The 27633-nt window shown below is 41.6% G+C and overlaps 2 protein-coding genes across 5 annotated transcripts in view; one reads left to right on the top strand and one right to left on the bottom strand.

The window, feature by feature from the left end:
- The window catches only part of LOC119744567 (leucine-rich repeat protein soc-2-like), a 42464-nt gene that overhangs the window by 8080 nt on the left and 6751 nt on the right, over positions 1 to 27633 (bottom strand). The window contains exon 2 of one of the 3 annotated variants that reach the window (XM_038220548.1): positions 3521 to 3705. In XM_038220548.1, the coding sequence (XP_038076476.1) occupies positions 3521 to 3705 (185 nt within the window). Of the gene's footprint in view, positions 1 to 3520; positions 3890 to 27633 lie in introns of those variants that run through there. The other 2 variants (XM_038220549.1, XM_038220550.1) reach the window with 2 other exon arrangements.
- Positions 10989 to 26943, top strand: LOC119744566 (cotranscriptional regulator FAM172A homolog). 2 transcript variants are annotated; one of them, XM_038220545.1, is made up of 11 exons: positions 10990 to 11281; positions 13377 to 13453; positions 14458 to 14596; positions 15503 to 16177; positions 17012 to 17172; positions 18788 to 18979; positions 20463 to 20540; positions 21510 to 21629; positions 22415 to 22528; positions 23475 to 23559; positions 25467 to 26943. In XM_038220545.1, the coding sequence occupies exons 3-11, from the start codon at positions 14485 to 14487 to the stop codon at positions 25748 to 25750; spliced, it is 1821 nt and encodes a 606-aa protein (XP_038076473.1). In that variant the 5' UTR covers positions 10990 to 11281; positions 13377 to 13453; positions 14458 to 14484; the 3' UTR covers positions 25751 to 26943. The 2 variants fall into 2 exon arrangements, with proteins under 2 accessions (XP_038076474.1, XP_038076473.1); XM_038220546.1 differs by lacking the exon at positions 13377 to 13453 and having other exon boundaries at positions 10989 to 11281.

The raw sequence follows: 27633 nt of genomic DNA, 5'->3' as shown, positions 1-27633 counted from the left end.
AGCAGTACGCCGAGTATTACAGTGGACCCATTCGTGTCCGCCCACAATTGGAAGATACTCCCACCAGGAGCACCACCGCCTCCACGCTACCCTGCTTAATGTCCCTCAGGCCTTCTGGGAGCAACTTTGGGAGCAGACGGAAGTGCAGTGAGGACCACCGCCTACCACAAGGCCCTAACCATCTACGAACATTCTTGGTTTGTGGTTTGATTGTTTTTGTTGTTGTTTTCATTTCTTTTCTCACTTTCTGTATGTATAGACCTGTGGGCGCTTCCCGGACTGGAGTGCGTCGGTGCCGGTCGGGGGCAGAGGGCGCCAGCACGGCACCCTGTTGGAGCCCCTGTTGGTCGGCCTGGGAGACCCGTTGCCGGGCGGCGCCGACTCAGTAGAATTTCTTAGAAAAAATGAGTTTGTGTTGTGAGCTAAAAAAAAAAGGGAGAGAGCCGAGTTTTGTAAAAAGTGTGCTTAAATAAACGGCCTAGAGCCTCGAGAACCTGAGAATTGCTTCTGTGATTTCTACTGTGTCGTGTGTAAGGACCCAGGACTCGGTCGACGTTTCAATATGCATCATTACATGTATACGGGAACGGATCGTCTGAGTGTTGTAGTGGTATTTTGACACTAGAATTAGATATTTTTTTTATATTAACCGACATTGCGTAAAGCACTTAAAAGAACCTTTTTATGAGGTTTGGACTCTAATAAAACACTTCTTTTGCGAAATGATGACAGTTTGTAAGATAGTTAACAAATAAAATTTAAACTTGCGCACAGAAAATGAGTTTTATGATTTTCGCGCGAATTGTTCGAACTTGTGATCCTTGAAAATGGCCTATAGAGGACAAAGATCAGTAATTCCCTGTTCGCTTTAGGTGTGATTGAACTACGATTCCCCATTTTGCCACAAGACTTCAAAGCAGATGCTGTCTGAGTGAAGTATACATTTTCGCGCGCTTTCTGCTGCACGTGGTGATGTATCAACGCACATGAAGTGACGTTTTCATCAAGGCATTTTTTCTGCGTGCAAAATTGGATGTTGTGGTCACGTGGTACCAACTTCTAGCGAACAGTTCTCTAATTCTGCACGGCATACATCTCTTGAAATATGAATGGTTTAACCCTAAAAGGGCCGGGTTATTTTTACCATCTCGGGGGGGGGGCGGATTCCGCCCCCCCCCAAAGATCTCGGCCATCGAGTGACGAAAATTTTTGAAACTCGGTACATGCATAGAGCAACTCATCATGAACATGCCCAAGAAATTTCATGACTAAAGGTCAAAGGGTTTTGGAATTATGGCTAATTAATTATTCATATAATACGAATGGTAATTCTGCTCTGTGTACACGACGTATATGGGAAAATTCAGTTTTCACGGCGCGCAGCGGCGGAAAAAATTTCACTGTGCGGCAACCCGTGGTCTGATTTTTTTATTTTTGGTATCAAAAGATGCGCAAGGCTCGAGGCTGAAAAGTCATAACAGCTCGGGTCGCGAAAAAAAATTCAAAGCTATAGCGGAAAAAAAGTCGGGGGGGGGGGCGGATTCCGCCCCCGGCCCTTTTAGGGTTAAAAGTGTTTACACGGTACTGGTTAATGTGGGCCAAATAGCATACAACAGATGCTTCGACTGTCTGTAGGTTGCCCCCGGCGCGCTCTATGTCGGCATGCGCAAGCGTGGCAGCGCAAAGCGGAAACGAAAAGCGGCGTATATATCTCGCGTGAATAAACAGTGACGGACGAACGGAGTATAAGGCTATGTAAGTCATGGTCAGTTCCATGACATCGTAAATACCAATGCGCTGATTTGTCAAAAATGTGTGTCGCGTTGCGTAATAGATGTAGACAATCAGTTTTCAGCATTGTCTCCGTAATTGTAAGAAATATTTCATTAACTAGAACTTGTTTTTTTTTTTTTTTTTAAAGAACACTGCGCCATCGTTACGTTTGTTAAAAACGTAGGCCTACTTTATATTACCATGTGCATTTGAGCCAATGAAACATTCCGAAGACAATCTCACCTCCCTGGGGAATATACAGCTCAATGCTGCCATTTCGGCGCAAATCAGCTAAAATCAATCACCACAACCATCTCTAGTCATTTACTCCTGTGTTGGGTGAAGCAATGAGTGACATATAGCTCCTTGCCCAAGGGCACACACACACACACCCAGACTTGTTTCACATACCTAGTGTGGACTTTCCTTTCTTTTCGTGTAGTTAAGGAACACCAGTGGAAAAACTCATTTTTCTCAAACTGTGAAAACTCTTACAACCCAATTTTTTTTCAATGATTCCCTTTAGTGTTTCTCTTCATTCTGCTACAAATAAACCTAACCCAAAAATGCCTCTAAACCTGTTTTCCAGAAATGGGGAAACACTGTGTGGACGTGGGCAAGTCCACACTTCGTCGGTGCTACCTACATTATGTGGACGTCTTTTGTTCGGAAGTCCACACTGCGTATGTAAGACAAGCTCACCCCCACACACACCCATACCCGCAGGCGGAACCGGCCTGCAGAAATACCCGCAGACCATGAATTCAATGCTGCAGCAGCCGATTTCACGAAGCTCTAGTTTATGGCGTAAATCTACTTGCGCCACATCTAATCGCGTATTAAAGTTGCGCAACGACTGTAGGATGGATTTCACAAAATTGACGCAGTATCGGGATTTAGAGACCACGACACTACGCTTTACTTGCTGTTCTAAAGAAAACAAATCGGCTTGTTTTCTAACTCTTTCGTTTTATTTAGGTGATTTTATTTAACCCAAAACTACATTGGTTTGTTGGCTTTTCGGGCGTTGGTGAGGAATTTATTTAGGGTTACTTTTGCGCACGAAAAAAAGATCCGCCGCTCTCGATCCCTCACTGAATCGATCCTGATATGCAGGCCCGGAACCAGTCTACGCTGCGAGAACTGAATTACAATGTAATGCGAAATATATAGAGTACCCATCATCCACAACATAATTAATGCGGGTCTACATGTTTCTCTTCGATCTACTAATCGAAAGTGAATACTTATGTTGGCCTGTTGCTAGAAATAACCATTCAGAAAATAATCGAAACGTTTGGGCAGAACATCTTCAATATTACTACCGAAAAACCCACTGGAATTGTATACATAATGGTGTTCTAACAAAACAAAACTTACATGTGGGACCAACAGGTCGTTGATATGATGAGCTTTCGAATATTATCTTAACACAATCTTATTTTTTTTAGTGAGAATGTAATGTATTCATTCGGCCCGGTCCGTTAACACTAATAATAATAATAATAATAGTGGATATTTTTAAAGCACACGTATCCACAAGAACTGGTGCTCAAGGCGCTACGTTATTACCCCGATCATTGGGCTAATGAAACATTCCAAATACCATCTCAGCTCCCTGGGGAGTATACAGCTCCATGCTGCCTGTTAGGCGCAACAGTAAGTCAGTACTAAGACACTGTCATGCATGTGTGAAATGTGAATGTCTTGACCCATAGAACCCACGCAACGATTGTACTGCACATACCTGTTCCTTTAATATGTCGTCCCACTCTCCCGTCCGTATCATGTCCTTCAGCGGCCTTTCGGCGATGTCCGAAGTTGCGAAGAATCCCTCGTCCGTCGGCTCCTGATGAGGATTACCATTCAACTCCAGCTCCGCCATGGCCTGGGTGGGAAAATGTAGTTGTGCCATCTTCACATGTGTACACGCTGCCAACAAAATGACGACTGAATATACTTCGGACTTCGTGCATTCCTTTAAATTACTGTGAGATCACAGGCTATATATATAAAATAACTCATCCCGACTATATATCCCCCGCCATTACAGGCATATTAAATATATATATCAAACGATGTCAGCGTATGCGCTTGTACAATGTACGCATGCTGACCGGCCTCCGTTCCACGCGAGTGGTTTGGACACAAAAGTCGCCTGGAAACCAGTATTCATACTAAAGACGCTTTTTTATTCAAATTGTAGCAAGGCCTTGAACAGTACACGCCCCTTTCTCACTGGCCCGGCCCCACCACAGTAAAACAGTTTGGGGATTTCCCGGGGAATTTTGTTTTCGCAATCACGTACCCTGCAATTCCTCGTAAAATGATGATTCACTCATACGAGAAGTCTTTGTGTCACGGAATGACGACGCGTTTTGTTGTCACACACGTACATGTCCGTCTGTGTGATTTATTATGGGAGCCAGTTGGGAAATAAAAAAAAAATAAAAACCTAGTAAGCTGGCCCCGGAATGCACAGAATTAAATTCAGTTGATTCATGCAAAATATGAACACCCCCTCTCCCCCCAAAAACATCGTAGTAGAATATAAGCTGTATAGTGATAACGTGGTGGAAATGAAAAATCCACTTTTGCCGCTTGCATGCACGGAGACTTGACTTATCACCTAAAGTAACATGTGAATCATGAAAGTACATGAAACAAGTGGCGCCAAACTATAATTCAGATGTTTAAATATACATGTATGCTACTTGACATGCGTGAATAGGCACTTAAGCCTCGTAAAAAAAAGTCGTATTAAGCCACTCCTTTATTAGACAAATGTTTGTCATGCACAAGTGGCAGTCAGTCAGTGAGATAGGTGATAATATTATACTGTACATGTGTAAAACCTATGTTTATAGTGTTTTTATAGCGCTTTATACCAAAGGGCTCAAAGCGCTTCACAATTACGACCCCTATTCATCAGGCCACGAGACCATTTTCTTGCAGCAGCTCGAGATCAGCGCAATCTGGTCTCTACCAATTGTAATACATGTAAAGCGCCTCGCCCAAGAACACAAGAACCATGATGTTCCCCGCCAGCAGGGTGTGAACTCACGTACCACGGCACATGAGTGGAGTCACTTTATATGTGGCAGTCGATCGGCAGGGTGACCGTAAGGTCATGTCTAAATTCTGCTAAATGCGCTTCAAAAAATCTGCCAAATTAACCAGAATTACTCGCAATTTTATGAAATCGCGTAAGTTTCAAGCAAAACGCGGTTCCGCCACGACGAAACCTTGTTCGCAGTGAACCTCAGCACATAGACCAGCCAACCTGTCACATTATGCAAGGGTTTGTTTGAAATTATTGAAGTTTTTTTTAAAACAAATTACCATTTTCCCCCCAATTTGCTATGTTTTTCTGTCAAATAACCATTTTGCAGAATTCTGCCAGAAATCTGCCCAAAAAATCCATTCTGTCAAATTTTCTGTCAAACTCGTTTTTTAACAAAAAATCTGTCAAAGTTAGCCGAAAATCGGCTAAAACGGTCACCATGTCGATCGGTGAGTCAGTGAGTCAGGCACAAGGTGGAAGTACTATACGCTGGTCCTCTCTGGGACCCGCAAAAAAATAATATTCAAGTCACGAGGAAGCCAAATTCGATCGTGTTCCCTGAATCTATTTTATAAATTGTAATCTGTTGCATGGGATGGTGCCAGACTATTTTATAATTGGAATGCGTTCCAAGCCTCACTTTCATGTAGATTAAAACATTAGGATATGTTTGATCGCAATGTTTTTAATCATTCAGCATAGCAGGGTGGTATTATTTTGTAATGAACTTTTATTTCATAAAAGTTCCAAAAATGAAGAGAATACCTCGCATTGGCCGACTCGTGAATGAAGCCTATTGCTGGGACGTACATCTCACTCTTGATGGGTTTGTCTGCAGAATCCTTAAGGCATAGGATCTTTTGCTTTTAATGCATATCGTTTGTTTCCAAATATTTTCACACAGTACAACCTGATAATTGGTATATGAGCAATGATGTAGGCACTGGCCATGGTGAGCATAACACTCCCATAGCGTACATGGGACAATCCTGAGGTGCTCAATACAAATCACATGACATAACAACGTAAGTGTGAAAATCTTATAGGAAAATTGCTTGGGAAAAGTACCATGAATTTGGAATCCTTTGGGAAATGATAGGGGATTCTGAAAGCGTTCATGGGGGAAAAAAGTCCCATGGGAAAAATACCATGCTGCATGGTTGCCAATTCACCTAGTAGTCTGGTTCCCTGACCTGACAATTTCCCCCGACTAAGATTCATCAGGTGTAGTCAGAATCTTTTGGTCTGGGAACCAGACTACCAGTTCACCTTATAATTACATATGGAAGGTTTTCGTAAGGGTAAAATTTGGAGTAGACTTTTATCACGGAGTCCCCTTTAAGCCATTGCATTCTGGACCGTGTGTGAATTGTTTTACTTCGTATAAACCTCGAATCTCGAATATAGAAAAGTCAGAAAAATAATTGGAAAATGCAACTGTGACATATATTGCTTTATACTTGAATAAATCCCCTTCATTTATTTCAGTGTTATATAAAACAAATAATGAATGTTTGCCTGTTCGTCCAACTCGGCTTCGCCTCGTGGAATGGAGCATTTCATCTGTCACCTCATGAAATTATTCTTACCATTGCACTCATAAACATTCATTGTTTGTATAATAAAAGTCGCAAAGTGCAGGAATTTCTATTTCACGAGGACGTAAAGGCTTCGAAATTTTGTTAGAATCAAGAGGGGTTTGCGTGGAACGTTTACCAAATTTTTTCTTTTTTTTTAATGAGTGGTAAAACTATGAGCAGCCTTAGGTGTTGAAAGTGATATTTCAACTTTTTTGCCTAACAATGAATCGAGCAATAACCTATAAAACAAATGTCGTATACCCGGTAATTTTGCGTTCGTAACTCTAACAATCGCAAATCTCTAGTTTTTCCTTTTAATCGATTGACCAAATGTGAAAAGAAAAAACAAAACTATCCGATCAGTCATCGCCACTGTAGGCTGTACAACAGTGGTGGTCCTATATTGATCGATAGTCTTTTCTACACACAACTTCGCAGGTCACGTTTGTTCCAGCCGAAAAGGTCGGTGCAAAAGTTACGCTCATCATTATGGTGTACACTAGTCTTTCTAAAGCTACTTTTTAACAATGGCGTCTTTTGACCAAAGAAATCTGGGAAATTCCCGGGAAATTTCGTAGCCTAAATTGGCGCTCTCTGTATACTTAATCCCCAACTAAGTTATTGTTATAGTTTTCCACGTTTAGAATTGTCATTGGTTAACCTCTCCGAGTAAACCACATGGGGTTTATTTACGCGGTGTACCGTGATCATGTTGATGGATACATAAACTTTATGTTTACACCATCGGGTTATGCTCACAACAGGCTCACAAAGAGAGTTTGTTGTCATTGTTCAAATTTGAGTTCTCTGCAAAAAAAATTGACTCAATAAAAACTTGTTTAGATTTGTGTAGACGGAAACGTGTATTTAAATTTAACTCTCACTCCCTAGGATGATTTAGCTGGAACCTTCCTCATCCTTTCAAATTCCAACACCCTGTGGTATTAAACTGTGCACTAAACAGCTGCACTCCACCAAACCCTTGTGTTGGAGTTTGGATGGTTAGGGATCGAAATAACTGAAGGCATATATCCTAGAAAATGACTTTGGCGTTTTGATAAAGCTGTGACATTTATTACATCATCCGACTATTTTGCTTTCAAAAAAAAAAGTTACCAAAAGCAGCTTTTGCGCTCTGGGTCCAGATTTACTAGCTTTGCCTTGTTTTGTTTTAGTACAGTGTGGATGAAGCTCAGCTAAATATACAAAAGCATAAACAGAAACCACAATCAAACACCAGAGATACACGACTCACTATTTTGTGAGTCGGGTCGAGTCGAGTCATTTTAAGAAAGGGACTCGAGTCGCGCGAGTCGAGTCATTATAGGTATTGAAGGTCGAGTCGAGTTGAGTTACAGTGTGTGGTCGAGTCGAGTCGAGTTAAATTTATGCTCAAGTCAATTCGAGTCACTGATTTAATTTTCAACACCATCTAATAACTTACAGAATGGAAGAAGGAACACAATTAGCCACCAGTATATTATGACGATCCAAAGACATAAAATAGCTAGGCCTATACATGGCAGTCTGCTGGACTTTCTATCAAAGATCTACGCAGCATGAACAAGCAGCGAAACTTTGATTCCGATCTCTGGTTTGGCTTCAGGCATTAAACAAAATATACGTCGAACCTATAGTTGCAACATACGAAAGCCCGTTAGTGCCATCGAATGTATATATTGATCTTTTGCAAATATTTGTTTGGTGAATCTTGTTTTTCGGATGTATATGTTTGTGGAATCTTGTTTTTCGGATGTATATGTTTAGCAAATCTTGTTTTTTGGATGTATATGTTTAGCAAGTCTTGTTTTTTTGATGTATATGTTTGGCGAATCTTGTTTTTTGCAAGTATATGTTTCCCGAGTCTTGTTTTTTGCAAGTATAAATTTGGCAAATCTTGTTTTTTGCAAGTATGTTTCGCGAGTCTTGTTTTTTGCAAGTATATGTTTCCCGAGTCTTGTTTTTTGCAAGTATAAATTTGGCAAATCTTGTTTTTTTGCAAGTATGTTTCGCGAGTCTTGTTTTTGTGAAGTCTATTTTTAGTAACAGTCTTGTTTTTTGCAAGTATATGTTTCCCGAGTCTTGTTTTTGCAAGTATATGTTTCCCGAGTCTTGTTTTTTTGCAAGTATATGTTTCCCGAGTCTTGTTTTTTGGCGAGTCTTGTTTTTAGGAAGTATATATGTAGGGACCCGATCTGCTCCTCCCCACACAAAATTGTTGCACCCCTATTTTTATTTTTGGAATAGTCCTTCTAGCTAGTACTCATGGCGACCGTTTTAACCGATTTTCGACTTACTTTTTGTTAAAAACCGAGTTTGACAATATTAATAGTTTCTCTATCAATATTGATACCACTCTGAACGCATCGCAAGTGCATTCATCTATAGGGGTCCACTGTACTAATTCAAGCACCATTGAAAACAGTGTAAAATCAACAAAGTTCAGGGCCAAGTAACATGCAAGCCAACATCACTGGGGTTTCTGAAACAAAAAATAAATTATTGTCTTGTCTTTCATCTTTTCATTTCCTTTCAATTTTACATACATTAGCCAATTACATTTTTAAATATTCACACCCAAATAAAATCACCTCCCGAAAAGTGATAGTTCCCGAGCCTGCATGTAGCCATTTTACAAGTGGCACCCTTCCACTTTCACAGGCAGATAGGACCCATTTTTTCATCCGTGATTTTATCAAGCCTGCCCTTGACAATATTAATAGTTGTCAGCCGGTTCCAGGCTGGTCAGAAATCCTCCGTCAATCTCCATCTCATGATACCTTGGGTATTTTTAAACAATTCCACTGTTTTTAAAGCCGAACGGTCTCCGTTTTCAAAAGAAATTGTGGGGGGGGGGGCACTTTTTATGCTAATCAGCTGGCGTAGAAATTCTCGCTTGAATTAGTTCAGTGCACCCTATAGGCCCTAGCCATGCAGTTGCCCGGATGTTTGCAACTCTCCTTCAATAAAGGTGGCGACGTCTACAATATCGGTGTGACTTTTTCGCCGAAAAAGACCTAAAACTCGCAGTTTCCGGTTAAGATGCCGTTTGCTGATGATAATATTAGTGTGTTTGCGAGAAGTGATGCAATTATTTCGTCGTAATTAAGGCCTAAATTGAAGTAATAACGAATTAATTGGTGGCATGGCTATACTTTCATCACAAACAACAGCGCCCTCATGATGAACACCGCAGCTATAACAGACTTAAAACAAGTCAGGTGTGTTTACAAACACAAATGCCCCACCGTGACTATTTCCATGACATAACAGCACTCTTTTAACATCAACTTACATGTACCTTGGTCACATGGAACGTTCATTGACAGCATTAGTGTCTTCTGTAGGTTTTCTATGAATTAATCCCTAATCCCTATGATCTCAGAATAAATACAAGATTTTTGAAGTTCATATGTTAAGGATTTCTCAAGTTATCGCGATGACAAGATTTGTCCGGACACACCCCCCCCCCCCACACCACACACCCACACACCCACATACGGAAGGACAAGGCGGAAACAGTATGCCCCTTCGGCTTCGCCGCGGGGCATACAAAACCAAGATTTGCCAAACATATACTTCCAAAAAACAAGACTAGCCAAACATATACTTGCAAAACACAAGACTTGGGAAACATATACATGCAAAAAAAACAAGACTCGGGAAACATATACTTGCAAAAAACAAGACTCGGGAAACATATACTTGCAAAAAAAAAGACTGTTACTAAAAATAGACTTCACAAAAACAAGACTCGCGAAACATACTTGCAAAAAACAAGATTTGCCAAATTTATACTTGCAAAAAAAAGACTCGGGAAACATATACTTGCAAAAAACAAGACTCGGGAAATATATACTTACAAAAAACAAGACTCGGGAAACATATACTTGCAAAAAACAAGACTGTTACTAAAAATAGACTTCACAAAAACAAGACTTGGGAAACATACTTGCAAAAAACAAGACTCAGGAAACATATACTTGCAAAAAACAAGACTGTTACTAAAAATAGACATCACGAAAACAAGACTCGCGAAACATACTTGCAAAAAACAAGATTTGCCAAATTTATACTTGCAAAAAACAAGACTCGGGAAACATATACTTGCAAAAAACAAGACCCCCCGCCCGGATCATGCGCACACGTACTGATCGAGCACATCACACAGCGCAGTTTTGCGAAGAGCAAAATAGATGAATAAGATGCAATAGGAATAGGATTCAATTATTATAGGGTAACATTTTTGACGATTTACTTTTGAAGTTAAACTTATCCCACTAAAAAAATGAAATCCATTCAAAGGAATCAACACATAAATTAACGTACCACTCGTAATGGAATCATTTTTGATTGTCCGTCGGCAAATTTTAGATGGCACCCCTTGCCCCTTTCAAAAAATGGTCTAGCGACGGCGCTAGAAATTGACATACATGTTTGAATGTGTTGCCGTGTCAGAAACGGGCTTCCAGAGCTACGGCTACGTCTATTGTCAGCGCGTCCCCGGCCCGGCCCCGTGTATTTTCAATGGGCGTGGACCAAGACCACAGTTGAATCGGATGCTGCCAACTCAACAAATGGTGGCGCTGTTCAAAAGCTCAGGAGGCGCAGTCCGCGCTACCGAACCGTCCCCACAGCTCAAGCAGTACGATTTCAGATATACCATCTGATGTGGTTAAAACGAAAGTCGAAATAGTCTCTGGGGACGACATCGTCGGCAGGTGTACTGGGAAACCCCCATGATCATTGACATTGCACATCGACACGAACATAATTGCTGTCAAGTAACTGAACTTCTGAAGTAGACTTAGTGCTGGATCAGTGGTTTAAACAGTTGCCTGAAAAAGGAGACAAAATATTGAAGGTAAGCGTGAATCATCATCATAATCATGGACGAATAGGCGAAAATCTAAGTTGTAACCTAGCTTGAGTAACTCCAGCTGACATGCTCCATATTCATTCATAGCTGGAGTTACCCAGCCCTGAGTTTTATCATTGGGTTGTCTATTAGGGCTGGAGCGCATTTTTCTCAAAACTTGTAGTATTTGCAAAAAAAATTTGGAAAATGTTCAATTTTGTCCCCGTTACACACTAATTGCAACTGCAACTCACCCCACCCCAAACTTGCCTGGAATAACCATTACACAGGTCCTTGAAGTAAAAAACGATCCACGATGAAGATTCAGCCTACAATTGCAGTGAAAACAGGAGGAATAACCGCCAACTTGACAACCTTGCTGGATTGGCCAGGACCGCTATTGGTTTGTGCACAAAAAAAATTGTGTACAATGAATGGCGGTCGATTAACAGGCACAGAGAGCGATCGCTGTCAACTACTCGTTTTTGCCGGCTGCGCTGGCTGTTGGCGCGTGACGTCACGCGGAAGCGTAACACCCGATGACTGTTTTATGCACTAGTATAAGGTTTACCACTCGCATCACAGCTTTGGTACTGGAACCGCAACCAATAGTGCATGAAACAGTCATCGGGTGTTACGCTTCCGCGTGACGTCACGCGCCAACAACGAGTAGTGTCAACGAGTAGTTGACAGCGAACGCTCTCTGTGCCTGTTAATCGACCGCCATTCATTGTACACAATTTTTTGTGTGCACAAACCAATAGCGGTCCTGGCCAATCCAGCAAGGTTGTCAAGTTAGCGGTTATTCCTCCTGTTTTCACTGCAATTGTAGGCTGAATCTTCATCGTGGATCGTTTTTTACTTCAAGGACCTGTGTAATGGTTATTCCAGGCAAGTTTGGGGTGAGTTGCAGTTGCAATTAGTGTGTAACGGGGACAAAATTGAACATTTTCCAATTTTTTTTTGCAAATACTACAAGTTTTGAGAAAAATGCGCTCCAGCCCTAATAGACAACCCAATGATAAAACTCAGGGCTGGGTAACTCCAGCTAATTCATTCACATGCAACGCTGGAGGCAAAACCTGTTCGTTAGAATGTGGTACTGTTAGTGTTAGTGTTAGCAAGAGACCCTAAAAAGATGGCCTCTCAAAAATTGTTCATTTTCACCTCTAATATCCCACCCCAGAGTTCATTTACATACCTCATACATTCAGCAGTCATTTACGAAGCCTAATAATCGACTTGAAACAGACCACACAAAAAAAGTGAAAAATCTTGATGATTTCGTTGGCTTGTCCGTAAAAATACGCCAGTTCCAACGGCTGTCTTCCATTTTGATTTGCTAATTATGTAAATGTATGCATCACGTGATTACATCAAAAAAAATCTGCGCGCGCGATGTATGTGGGTACCACACCGCTTTCAGGCGCCTCAAGTGAGTTCAATTTTCGTCTGGTGCGTTACCGTGGAGAGCATTCTCGTTGTCTTTCTTTCCGCGACAATGCACCAGACGAAAATTGAACTCACTTGCGGCGCCTGAAAGCGGTGTGGTACCCACATACATCGCGCCCGCAGATTTTTGCAAGAAAGCGCCCAACAGGGCCATGGCTTTACTACACACGACCAAATATTACAGATAAAATAAAAACCCGCTGCAGCAGTGCAGGCCTGCCAACTCTCACACATTGAGTGTGCATGAGCCTCACGCATTAATTCAGACCACTTGTTTGCCACGTTTGTAGCCCAGGTTGGACTGTTCCTTGCTCTATGGTTGGACGAAGTCCCTAAGGATCTTGTTAACTGTTATTAAGCATACGGGTGTTGGACTATATCAATCAATCAATCAATCTTACTTTATTTACCACATAACGATACAGAACAATATGCCAAGAAAATCATAAAATCACAATAATGTGGATGGGGGTCTCTAAAAAGCAAAGCGAGCTATATGCGGTCAGGTGACGGGGTAAATTAAGCGCCCCTTTTGTTTGTGCATGGAGCCATATTTAACAGATGCAATTCAGTCTTAAGCTTTTCGTGAACTTTGTACTCGCCACTTTTTTTTTCTTTTTGACTCTTTTTTTCCCTTTTATCTCATCAGCTTCTAAGCAATTATCAGCACTGGACCTGAAGACTAGCTTCTGTGTGTTTGTGGCTGGGACAATACTGATCTTTCAGGTTGGTACCGGTTCTTGTATGTCAGTGAGGCTTGAAGTTTATTCTTAAAAGTGCAGCGAGGGGGGGGGGGGGGGGGGGGCGGGTGGTACGTACTTTAAATCCTTGAAACTGAGAACAGAAATGTAGAAATGAACAGAGAGATGATGTTTCGCACCAGCTATGGTATTACCCGCAGGCTCCCCCCCCCCCCAAAACCATAGTTGGGATGGTCCCAACTATATTTGTGGTGGTTGCAACATGCATACTTGGGACGGACCTATAGTTAAAGGTGTAGGCCCTAGTCCATCATTTGTAATTTGTGCTTTTTGTTCATTTGAAGTGCAACAAACGTGCTCAAAATCTAAAGAAGTCTGCTGAACAACTAACCTGATGAAGTTTCAGCTCAGGGTCAGCTGTATATTCCGAAAAAAACAGCATTCTAGGATCTCAATTTCAAATCAAAAGTTGCTGAATCATGTTTTGAATTGGGCCCGAATTCAGCGTCCCAGATGCGTTCTCACTGAGCCGAATGCAGCTACACGATGTCGCGCACTGATCCGACGAATTATAGCAACCGCCCGCGCGTGTGCCTCGTGCCAACGCTTGCGTGCGCTTCGCCGAATAAAAAAAACCCCACTACTATTTTAAATTTCCAACTGTGCGTCTTAAGACACACCGTTGGAAATGCCTTCTTTTGTAGATGTCTTCAAAATGACAGCTTGGCAGAAAGAATAATTTCACAGGAAGTTTAGTCCCCATTACTATATTTCAACCAAGTATGTTTTTCAACAATAATTACGTCAGTTACTTTTTGGATAGCTGCAAATGATGAACTGTAGCTTTAAGGCTGCCACAACCAAAGCATCGTCTGAACTTTAGTTAGGGGGTAAGGGTGTCCCGACTGTAGGGGCCATTGTTATATAGTAGGGGCTGTAACACTGACTCCTGGAAGAAATTTGCACTGATTGGAAAAAAAAATTGTAACTGCCAAATAATCATGTTTATGCTTATTTTTTTGTCAACAGCTAATTTTGGTGGTTCGACAGCTGAAGATGGAGGAATCTTCTCAACAGAGTATGATGGACGTGGAGTCCCAACAGACAGGGACAGAGTCTCAACAGACAGGGACAGAGTCTCAGATGTCCATAGAACAAGAAGTCCCAGGTATAAAACAACGAAGATGTTTGACTTTATTCTGGTTCTGAATCCTTGGATTCCAATCTGGCACTATAGCTCATAAGCCGGGAGAAAAATTCATCACAAGTCCTCACAAGTCCATCACAAGTCCTCACAAGTCCTCACAAGTCCTCACACGTCCATCGCATTTTCCGAGTCCACTACAAGTCCAGTACAAGTTCTCATAAGTCCATCACATTTCCCCACATATCCAGCACAAGTCCTCACACATCCATCACAAGTCCCCACAAGTCCAGCACATGTCCCCAAAAGTCCACTACAATTCCCAACAAGTCCAACACACGTCCTCACAAGTCCACTACAAGTCCTGACATGTCCTCACAAGTCCATCACAAGTCCTCACAAATCCATTACATTTCCCCACACGTCCATCACATCACAAAAGTGTAACATGTTTTGTGCCAAAAAAAAAATAATATTGGACCCAGATATTTGAAATCAGGGTTTCCACAGGAGTGAAAAATCCCTGGAATTTCAAACTGTCACAGAAAGTCATGGAAAAGTCATGGAATTTCATTTTTAAGATTTCTGTGGGAACCCTGTGAAATATGTGATGCGATCAAGCTAAATGAGTCGTTTGTCAGGAACTTTTATTTGGAGATTCAGGCCAAAATAGGGCCACTTCATCACATCACTTTATCACATCTCTTGGTGTTCCGACCATAATTGTTCAACTGAAGATGGTACCAGCATGCGGTTTTCACATCGGTAATGCTGAGATTGTGCACTCTTAAAATCTGTAAAAAAAAAAAAAATTGACCAGGGTCGACAAACGACTCATTTAGCTTGATCGCATCACATTTTTCACAGGGTTCCCACAGAAAGTTTAAGGCAATCTTTGGACAATCTTTAAAACGCGTCTCTTGAATACAGAGTCCCAGTCGCAGATGGAGGTGTCCCAGCAATTACCGGATGAGGAGATGAAACTGGAATGTGACGCCACCGATTTGAAACAGGAACGCGACGCCACCGATTTCAAACCGGAGGGTGACGCCACCAATTTCAAACCGGAATGCGACGCCACCGATTTGAAACCAGGTGGTGACACCACCGATTACAAACCAGAATGCGACGCCACCGATTACAAACCGGAGGGTGACGGCACAGATTTCAAACCAGAATGCGACGCCACCGATTACAAACCGGAGGGTGACGGCACCGATTCTAAACCGGAGTGCGACGCCACCGATTCTAAACCGGAGTGCGACGCCACCGTCCCAAAACAGCCCAAACTTGACCACGGCGATGACCCTGACGACCTGGTATCACCAGCATCCACAGCAGAACAGACAACGGAACCCGACGAAGCGGTGGGCGAGAATGGTGATGGGCAGGACCAAGAAGAGACAAAGAAGGAGACGGAGAAGTCAACGGCCAAGGAGGAAGTCGTGGAGAAGTCAACGGCCAAGGAGGCAGTCGTGGAGAAGTCAACGGCCAAGGAGGCAGTCGTGGAGGATGTTGACAAGGATGAAGAGGACTCGTTTGTGTTTCCGGACACGGTTGCGTTTCCGGACACGCTGGAAGGATTCAAGTATGCATTCAATGAAGGTAAGTAGCAACAGAAACTTGATCTTTTGAAACAGATCTTTGATCTTGATCTTGATGGACAAAAATGAAAAAAGAAAAAAAAGAAAAGTTGTACACAAATGGGTCTCATGCAAGGTTTTTTTTTAAGGGCTGTTTCCTACATGTACTTTGTATCTGAAAGAAGAAAGAAACAAATTTCATGTGCCCGCAGACACACCTTTAAAACCAACTTCAACGACTCTTTCCTTTGGAACAATACAAATTCATTAACCCTCACAGAACTCAACCTTTTAAACCCTAACAGCATGTTTTGTTGGAATCTGTCAGGATGGGTACAGTACCCCTAAACTGACAGTCTTTTACATTGGGTTGGCACACCTCCAGAAACAAAGTCAGAAATATGTTTGCAGTTTCCCATATGGTGCTGGAATTTGCCAGGATGGGTATGGTTCCTAGTAAATCATGCTAGGGAGTTGGGGTTAAAGAAGTAGGTTCGTTTCCATGTAGTTACCAAGGTTCCTACATGTACTTGTCTTTAACCAGTTCACGCCGGGAAGATTTTGACAAGAACGGAACGAGGCGCGGGATTACTTTTCACTCGACCTCATTGCCAGGCGGGTTGAAGCCATCACCCGATCGGGCAGCACACTCATATTTTTTGCCTCGCTCGCTGCGAGCAGGTCGCTGACAGATATTTCCGGCCTCGCTCGCTGCGTGTTTATCCATCATCGGTTCCGAATACCGCAAAACCTTTGCGTGTATACAAATCATTCGGCGCAAACTTGTTAACTTAAATGGCGTACGTTATTGTATCTTACTTGAATACACTAGCGTAATCTACTTTTTGTTCTTCAGGCGGTCAGTTGAGGCATACAGAAACTGGCGAACCGTTCTTGTTTGAAGTCAAGAAAGGCGACATGCGTTACAATCAGCTGCACTATGAGGCACTCGGGGAGGTCATCACGCAACACGTCTACAAACTTCTGGAGTCGGAGACTAATCTCAAGAGAGTTTACGTGAGTGACAGACAAAGACGTCAAAGGGGAAAGAATTTGTTTAAAAACAAAGTAGTGCTAATTAATGTGCAGTTTTCAGTCGCATTTGAGGGTGTATTCTTCTGCTAATGTTATTTTGTGTAAGATGTATGTATGGGCAACCCCTATAGAATAGGTTTGGAAAAGTTTGGGTCATTAAAGTGGGGAGGGGGTCTTTTTTATGGAATTTGTGCAGCACATTTCATAATGAATGAATTTTCTCATTCTTGATTCCCTTATCAATTTCTGTATTTGCAAGCATCTTTCCAACCCAACATGGACTAAATAATCATTGTCTTATCGATTTTCGAAAGACATAATTACACACTGCCACAAGATTAATTTCATAATAATAATAATACCGGAGTCTTATATTGCGCACGTATCTACCAACAATTAGGTACTCAAGGCACTGGTAATTATGTCCGTTTTGAAAGACAGGTAAATGAAGTTTATGAGAAATATGAGACCCATTATGTAGCACCTTTATAAGGGTTTACAAGGTGCTGCGGCGCATATTGCAGCCACTGCCAGAAACACCGGGGCAAACCCCTTCTCTTTAATAGCGATAAGTGTTACAGGGTTCTTTAACGTGCATTACACAACACACGGGACCTTCGGCTTTACGTCCCATTATGAAGGAACATATAAATGCAACTTTTTACAATTACAGTTAGCCTTTGATGCCCCCCCCCTTCTGAAAATTCAGTTATGTTATGCCAGAAACTTTGTCCTTCGAAGGGCCGTAAAAATGACAAGCTTTAAAATTGCCTTCATGTCAAAAGTGATACTAGGACCCCACCTAACTCCCATGTGCCCCTTCCATGTGCCCCAAATTTCTAACAATTTGAAAGTACAGTCGAGTCTCGTTAATACAAACTCCTTCAGACCTAGCCAAATTGTTTGTTATAATATATAACTTATATCAGAATTTTGTATTAAGAGGAACATCAGTCCCATTCATTGTGCACATAAATGCACAGTCGGGACTAAGGCTTTATGTTTGTTATAACCAGAATTTTGTATTAACAGAGTTTGTACTAACGAGATTCGACTGTACCACCATTTGTTAACCCCACTTCAATATACATGTAATTTTATTTATTTATTGTTTTTTTTCTGTTTTAGCCTTAGACCCACATGTTTAGATATGTTATTACGACTTTTTCTCCACAGAGTTGAGGGAACTTTTCCAGAATGTAATATACGGAATTAAGATTCAAGATTCGTTTTTTTTTGTCCCATAAAAAATTACATGAGATATGATCTCGAAGGTGCAATCAGTAAAACATAAGAGACCTCAAAAATTGAATTAAATAAAACACACAATATATAAGAAGCAACAAACAAAAACGAACACGCCTAAGTTAAATACATGACAGTCACCACTTGATTATGGACATCATATATTGAAAGTGTTGTTTCAAAATGCTGTTATTTTAACCAGAATTAATTTCCTTGGCTGAAATTCGGACTTAATGTTCCTTTTCTAAAACTCTTCCACTTGCGACAAATCAACCCACTTTGGGTATGCTCTCCTTTACATGCAATTAATAACAATAATAAATAATAAATTAATTAAATTGCCTGTCTACAGCTTGGAGACTCTGAAAATGAACTCAGAGGCTTCGTCTTCATGAGCGAGAACGCCCTGGAGACTACAGATAAGCTCTTGATATTAATTCACGGTAGCGGAGTGGTGAGGGCTGGGCAGTGGGCGCGGCGCCTCATCATCAATGACTGCCTCGACAGCGGGACGCAGCTACCCTACATCAAGAGAGCAATGGAGGTAGAATATATATCTAATTGGTGATACGTTTGAGAGATTGAGGATAATTTAAACAACACTATTTTGGGGGTGTAAACAGACGGGAATCCGTCTGTTTACATTTGGGAGTCCGGCTGGCTTAGCGGTACTTTCCCCGCCTTCTACCGCTGTGACCCGGGTTCGAATCCCGCCTGGGCCAACATGTGGATTGGGTTTGCAGTCCCTGCTTGAGTCCGTGGGTTTCCCAGAATATTCTTCTTGGGTTTTCCCCCACCTCTAAAACTGTAATTGCTTCTCATTGTCTCCTGTCTACAGGTTTCTTCAGGCTTGCGAGCTACAGTGCCTTGGGCGCTTTTGAGGAATCCACTTTTGAGAAATAACATGTACCCGGTAGCATTGGTTTTAATAATACCACAATTTTACAGTCTTGACTTTTTGATAAAGTTAAATTAAAACTGCTTTTAAAAAAACAAGAGATATTTCTACTTAATGTACCTGGAAAGGGGGTCGTTTCAGTGCCAACATTTGCTAAAAATAAATTTGGCCCAAAGACCCTATGCCTTTTGTCTTTTTTTCAAGTTGAAGTTCATGTCCACTGAAATCTACATGTAAAATGTGTTAGTTGGAATCTTATAAAGCATAAGAATCAATGCTACGTTGTAACTGTTGGGGAATAAAGCCAGATAGAGGTTTGCCAGAAATACCGACAGACCATTTGGTACGGGGAACATGGTGCTTGTGTTTTTGGGCAAGACACTTTACTGCAATTGCTTCTCTCCACCCAGGAGTATAAATGGGTACCTGTGAAGGTAGAGATCAGAATGCGCTAATCTCGAGCTGCTGCAAAAAAATTGGTCATAATCCGTACAACGTAGCATTGCTATAGTGGAGACCACGTGTACGTACATGTAATGCATATATGTACGTTTACAGAACTTTACGAATTAAATGCGCGCTTGGTAAGTAAAATTTACTGCATCATTCAACAAGACGACCTCCAAATTAGACAGAGCGCATGCATGCAGGCTAGAGGGGTTACTGGTATTGCTCACGCACGATGCAGTATTGGGTGTACTGGGGAAACCCCTTTTTGATTGCGTGCACTGTGGTGGCACGTGTATGTTCATGTATTTTGTTACCACAACCGCAGCGCAGGAAGTCGATGCCAATGTGTGATCTTCTAAATGCCGATCTACACAAAGGATTTCGTTGTGCTTTTTGCAGGGGAGTGAGATTAACATGCCGACTTGAGCGAAATGGTGACTTATTATAAAAGCCAACTTATGGCGTGATCCGGCAAAAGTACATGTATGTATGTATATATATGCTTTTTGCTGTACATTGTATATGTACTTCTGAACCTGAACCGAACCGATGTTCGGGGAAAAAATCTGAACCACAACTGAACCAAACCGAAACAAACCTGGAGGATCAGTTTCAGCACTGTTATTTATTATATGAATATTTTAGTCCCATGTTTGTTGTTATTTTGTCTCGGCTGTAGGAAGGCTATGAAGTCCTTGTGATGAACACCAATGAGAATTTTTCTACACTGGCAGATGGGCGCAGAGTTTCCATCAAGGTAGGATATCAAACTCAAAAAGAAGAACTGGTATGAGCCAGCTCAAATTAGAGGCACTTCAGATCCCACCCCAAAAGACAAACTTGGTACACTTTTGGACTTCGGTGTGAGTGTGTGTACATGTATCCGCATTCAATATAATAGTGGACCTTGCATAGTACAGGACAATAGACCTTTCTCAAGGTACAATGTACGCCATCTTGAAAATCAAAGCGAGGCAAACAATGCTAACAAACATGGCGGCGTAAATAGTGACATGACGTACTTAGAATACAGATGGATGTTGCCGGGGAATTTGAGCTATCCATCCATTTATAAGATTGTCAATCTGCTGGGGAGTGGGGGGGGGGGGGGGGGGGGGGTGGGGGTGTCTGTTTGCACCCACCATCATTGGATGAAAAGCACATGTAAATGTATACGTCTTCGACTATACCTTTCACATAGTGCGGAGAGACTTCGTGCATTTTGTTAGTGTAATTTGGCTTGATATTTGAATCATGTACAAGTTTTTGGTTGAAAAAAGGGCTTCACTGGCATTATTTGTACATGTACTAGCTCAGCAACCTAAGTATTTTACCATTAGCACCTATGGACTCCGTGCGCAGACAAAAGAGGGGGCCCTTTTACCTAGCAACGACGTCCCATGGGCGGGACATTTCGCTGGTTGACGCGCACTGTACCTTGTGTGTGACGCACGTACACCAGGGGATTTGTACTATGTACATGCAGTGGCCGCGCTTCGCGGCAAATGAATTGCAGTCAGGCAAGATGGCGTCGGTTGGTCACCCCCAACTGTACTTCCTTTGCTGGGTGTGGGGGTACTTGTGAACGGAGCGGATACTTCATGTACATTGTATTCAATCATTGATGAATCCATTCTGGAATCTTTGTTTTTCGCAATTCACTGCCATGAGTGAATGGCACCGAACTACATTCTCACAATCTCTGGGCAATTTTGTCTGCATGCAGGGCAGTTCAAGTCCGAGTGAGCATGGTCTCAACGTTTGGGACAAATTTGTCGCCGAAACTCCAGCGAAACATGTGGCCATAGTGGCGCACAGCTACGGAGGGGTGGTAACAATCGATTTGGTAAGTTCCTTCTACATTGGTTTTATCAGAATAAGAAACCCATCATCAATGTGTTTCCGGCCCGTCTTTATTAAGGGAATAAATGTGCGCTCGAGAGGTTTAATCACTCTGTTTACATGTAAGACCGCTTAGAGTCTGGGTGCTGATAATTACCCGAGCCGGAGGCGAGGGTAATTATCAGCACCCAGACTCTAAGCGGTCTTAAACAGAGTGATTAATACCGACCGAGCACACATTTATTCCCATTCATAAATACCTTTTCGGTCGAAAAAATATAATATTTCGGTCAAAAAATCCGATTTTGTTCAACGAGTTCACTTCATGCTTTTTGAAACATCCCTCTAGCTAAATAATGGAGTGTTCAGCTGGCGATTAAGATGTAAACAACCTTTTGTGGAGAATGACGCGTGCGTGGTACGTTCTGTGCGATGTCGCGCAGAACGCACCTGGGGCGTTGCGTTTTGAATTTAGAACTATAAAATTCTGACTCACTGGTAGTGTTGCGCATGCCTACGTGAGGACTGTGAACGTTCAACCAATAAAACGGCAAGAGGCACTGGATTTTTAGGAGGCCACATTTTATGTGACACTGGAAAAGTGTTTAAGACCAGCTAGCCATGTCTTTATCATCCGTTTAAGACCGGCCACGTGACGGGCTCTCGACCAATAGGAATGGCTAAACTGTCTGAGGTATTTATGACTTACAAATCAATGAACACTGCTCATTTTTCTTAAATCACAATATCTCACTTTATACTTCCCCACTTCTATGATCCTTTCTACAGGCTGTGAAGAGAACGGAGAGTTTTATGAAGAAGGTTTTTGCTGTGGCGTTCACGGATTCAGTCCATTCCCTTCACTATGACATGGACGATGCTCTTCACGCCTTGTTTACTCAAGTAAGTTTCTCTTAAATTGTAGCCCTCGCCATCCAAAATAGTCCAAAATCTAACACCCAATTTGTGTCGCACTATTTCCCCGAGTATATTGCACTGTTGCCCAAATGACTATATTGCATAATTGCCCTAAAGAGTATATTTCACTGTGCCCTAATGAGTTTATTACACTATTGCCCTAATGAATATATTGAACTGTTGCCCTAATAAGTATATTGCTCTGTTGCCTTAATGAATATATTGCACTTACAGCAGATCGCCATAACGAACATGATTGGGTCCATAACAAAGTTCATTTACTATATTTACTATTTTGGGAGCCAAAGAGGATGTTTGTTATAGCCAAAAGGTTGTTATAGAAGTGTTTTTTTATAGCGGTGTTTTACTGTATTTCTCTTAGGAGTATTTTTTACTATTAACCTAATGAGTATATTGCGCTATTGCCCCGACTACATGGCACTGTTGTCCTAATGAGTATATTACAACGTTGACCTGATGACTATATTGCATTATTGCCCTTATGAGTATACACTAGTATACACTGTTTACACTAGTATACACTGCGCTATACTGCATTCATTATATTTTGCACTGAGTTTTGCCCCGAGTATATTGCACAATTGCCCTAATGACTATATTGCACTCAGTTATTGCCTGGAGTATATTACATAGTTGCCCTAATTATGACTATACATGCATTGCACTATTATCCTAATATCTGTATTGTACTATTGCCCTAATGAGTGTATTGCACTTTTGTCCTCATGAATATATCACACTGTTGCCCTCATGAGTGCATTGCAATATTGCCCTGAGTATATTGCACTGTTGCACTGAGCATATTGCAGTATTGCCGTAGTGATTATATTGCACTGTAAATGAGTACATAACTATTGCACTGTTGTCTGGATAATGAGTATATATATATGTAATTTGAATATCCCTTTAGAATGCAGTCAACTGGGTGTCATCTCACAAGCCGCTAGGGACTGTTGTGGATGATAGAGGTTATGACTGTACAAGGGTATCAGCAGGTATGATCAAGTGTTATAGCGAGGTCCATCGCAAGTCTATCATTAAAGTAAATCACCGCGCATGCACGATGCATGCATATCGCATGCATGCAGCGCACGTGGTATATCCTAAAACTACACTAGGCCTTTTACCATTTTCGTTGCGTATTCGTCCATTTTCTAAACCTTTTTTATTCGTGAAATTTTACTTATTTTTCCATCCATAAATGACTCTGAGTCCGCACTCACCAAAACACTTCACTTTGGCACAGAATCACTGTAAAGCTTACGAGTATGAGATGAGAATAGTGCCGATAACGCAGTATGTACGGAGGTGACAAATCTGTAGTATTGATTATAAAAAATTGGAAAATGATGTGGTAGTATATCATGTGACCATTTCTAACCAATGAGAAGCTCCAGAACCAGGGAATCCCTTATCGATGCATTGGTTTCTGCCGTGATGTCACACAATGAGCGGTGCTGTTCGATTTTACCAGTTAATTTATGCACGCACGGATCCTCTACGGATCTGTGATTTATGTCGGTGAATGTGCGTAATTTTTGTCGGTGAATTCTGATACTGATAGTGCTGTTTGAAAACTGACCCGTCCTGGCCTAGCATGCAACACCGGCACTCCCACAGAGCTCGCGTAATTCCGAACTCGGTGACCTTTTGGACTCGACACTTCCGTATGAAAAGGTGGATCAAGCATAAGTGGGAACGCGACTTGCGGTTTCGTTGCGGGTAAGATAACAATCACACCAAAATGCCGGATCTTGATCCACCTTTTTCCAATTCAAGTGGGAACGAGGTGTAACAGAGGATGAACAATAACAGAGGGCCACAACACTTATGACAAGATGATCTTATCATATTATGGTAATCACTTCACAGTACCTTGATCTTCTGTACTGATAATGAAAATGACATGTTGCTCATTGCAACAGGTTAGTTTGCTATTACTAGCTGCTATCTTCCAAATCAACATTGAAATACAGACACAATATACAGTGCTAAAAAAAACCCAGATTCTGGCAACTATTGGTGCTGATGTATTAGGGGCCATTCAGAATTTTCAATGTTTTAAAATTTCGACTTTTTTTCCAAATTATTTTGACCCACCCACCCCCCCCCCCCCCTAATTTCGATTAATAAAAAACTGAACATGACTGTACATGTACATGCACTTGCATTACGTACATGGGCATTACCGGCAAGTTAACACAAACTTGGTGTCAAATAGATCATGAGAGTTACGTTTACATAAACTTTAACTGTATGACCTGCAGTGGCGTAGCGGGGGGGGGGGGGGGGGGGGGGCGACAGTCCCCCCCCATGAAACCTTGTCGCCCACCCCCAGTCGCCTCCCCCACTGAGATTTTGAGTTTCGAAAAAAATTATCATTGACGCCCCCCCCCCCCCCCCCCCCCCCCCCCCCCCCCCCCCCCCCCCCCCCCCCCCCCCCCCACACACACTGAAAAATTCCTGGCTATGCCACTGACAGTACATACAGGGGACGAAGTTGGAAAAGAAACACGCATCGCGATATCGGAACGTTTGCGCGTAGTTCAGGCAAGTCAAAAGATCTATCTTTCTTTGTTTTTTATCTTTTTTTCCCATGGAAAGTGAATTTCGATTTTCAATTATTTAGCTTGACCCACCCACCCACAATTTGGAAAAAAGATCGAAATTTTAAAACACTGAAAATTCTGAATGGCCCCTTAGTAAAAGAAACGTATACTTGAAATGCCATTACTGCTTTAGTTTGAATTTGGAAATTGACTTTAGCAAAAGGAAGTGAAAATTGTCTCAATTGTGAATTTGAAACAAAAAGCTGAAAAGGTAAGGGAAATGAGCCACAAAGTTGCTTTTGGAAGATTTCTTTAAAAATTGTCTATTTCACATGGCTGGTTTGTTCCGACAGGTACAACGAGACATGAAGAAACCTCGTGGTACAGCTTCCACTCTATCTTTCACTTTCTGAGTACCAAAGAGGAAGAAGTGAAGCGCCCAGAAGTTGAGGACCCTGTTGCATCCGAGGCATCGGAACCAGCAGGAGATTCCATGAGTACAGAGGACGGTCCGGGACAAGAGGACGTTGAAAGTGAGGAGGCATCAGGGGCTCGGAATGCTGAGACACAGCCGTTGCAGCCACCGGAGACTGGCGGGCAAGAGACGGAAATAGGAGGACGCGAGACAGAAGTATGACCCTAATGAGGACATCGCAGTGTAAAGAGGACATTAGATTTCTAACACAATTGAAGAGAATGTATTGGACATGAGATGGAGTAATGATACTAATGAGGACGTTAGAGTAACACTGTTAATGTAACGAGGACGTTAGGAGTTACTGAGAATGTAAAATGTATCGAGGGCACGACAGAGTAATGATACTGGATTACTGAGGACCTCACCATGTAATGATGTTACAGTTACAACACTAAGGAGGACCTCACAGTGTAATGAAGACGGAGTTACACTAATGAGGACCTCAGTGTAATGAGGACGTTAGACAAATATTGATGACAACCTCACAGTATAACGACATTAGAGTTACACTAATAAGGACCTTGCAGTGTAATGAGGACGTTAAGAGTTACAACACTAATGAGGATCTCACTGTGAAATGTGGACATTAGAGTTACAACACAAATGGTCGAGGACCCGCCTTACAGTGTAAGAAGACGTTTAGAGTTATAACACTAATGAGGACCTCACAGTGTAATGAGGACATTAGAAATATGACACTAATTACATTTGAATGTATGAAGGATACGAGACAGGGTTTTCACAGGACTTGATACTGAAACGAGGACGTAAAAATTGAGTTGACAATCATGAGGATGTGAGCGTGTTAAGGAGATGCGAGACAGAGTTATTTCAGTGTAATAACAATGCGAGACAGGGCTGTGATGCTGTATTTATTTAGACAGTGTTGCAACACCCAAATAAGGACATAAGGTAGAGTAACTACATTTACTTTTCTTTAATCGGAATGTTTTAACAGTTGTTAACAAAATAGTGAAGATCTGAGATATTCGTGTCTTTGCAGTGGGTCAAGGACCCCAAGTTTTGATAAAAAAATTAAGAAGCAAGAGTTTGTGATACTTGCAGTGTAGTCTTTTTCTTTGCAACTTTCTTCTACTGAAATATAAATCAAATCACTATGTGATCAAAATTACTGTATATTTTTTAGTAAAAGCTGCTGAAACAGTTTACTATCATCTAATACTTGGAGCACGTACATCTTTTCCCATGAATTTGTAAAAGATACAGTGTAGTGGTATTTTCAGTGATTTAATAAGATATGCAACTGTAATTTATTTAATTGATGTACAGGGTGAGTCAGAAAAAAACAAAACGAAACCCAAATGTTGGGACCATTGTTTTAGGGAAGTTCTGCATGTAGCATTTTCAAAAGGTGTGCGTTCTTTCAGCAAAACGAAAACAATTCACACACATCCCTGTGTGATTTGTTTTCGTTTTGCTGAAAGAACACTGAACTTTTTTGTGATCCGTGGACAGAACCGTAAAACGGTGGTTGTGTTTAAAATTCCGTAACTTGAAAGGTACATGAGTTATTTGAATGATTATTGTACTAAGGCCAAAAAAAAAAGTCTCTGGTTTCTGGTATGCGCGCGCGTCGCCGTAGCCATGCGCGTCGGCAAAATGAAAATTGTTTTTTTCAATGAAAGATGATGTCTCAAAACCGCCAAACTCACTGGTTTGACTGGAATCCTGCTGCTGCACAATTTTAATGTGTTTTTGGAAGGGGTTATGATCGAGAATAAGATTTAGGTGGCCTCTATGGACTCCCATATATTTACACTAAGTTTAGTCGGGCACCATTTGCAGTCATCAGCCGATATTTGAGGCAAAAAAATCAGGTTAAAAAAAAAAAAAAACGCGTCACTGCACCACTTTTTGGGCAAGCTCCATACCAGAAACCGGAGACTTTTTTTTTTTTGGCCTAAAAGAAAGCTAAATGAATTGGGCTTTCATATCCTAGATTTTGACGATGCTACATGCTGAACTTCCCTAAAACAATGGTCCCAACATTTGGGTTTCTTCTTTTTTTTGACTCGCTTGTA

This window comes from Patiria miniata, unplaced genomic scaffold (genome assembly GCF_015706575.1).
Source record: "Patiria miniata isolate m_02_andy unplaced genomic scaffold, ASM1570657v1 HiC_scaffold_7, whole genome shotgun sequence".
Lineage (NCBI taxonomy): Eukaryota > Metazoa > Echinodermata > Asteroidea > Valvatida > Asterinidae > Patiria > Patiria miniata.
Note: the sequence above shows the minus strand (reverse complement) of the source record. Positions and strands in the feature narration are given on the sequence as shown.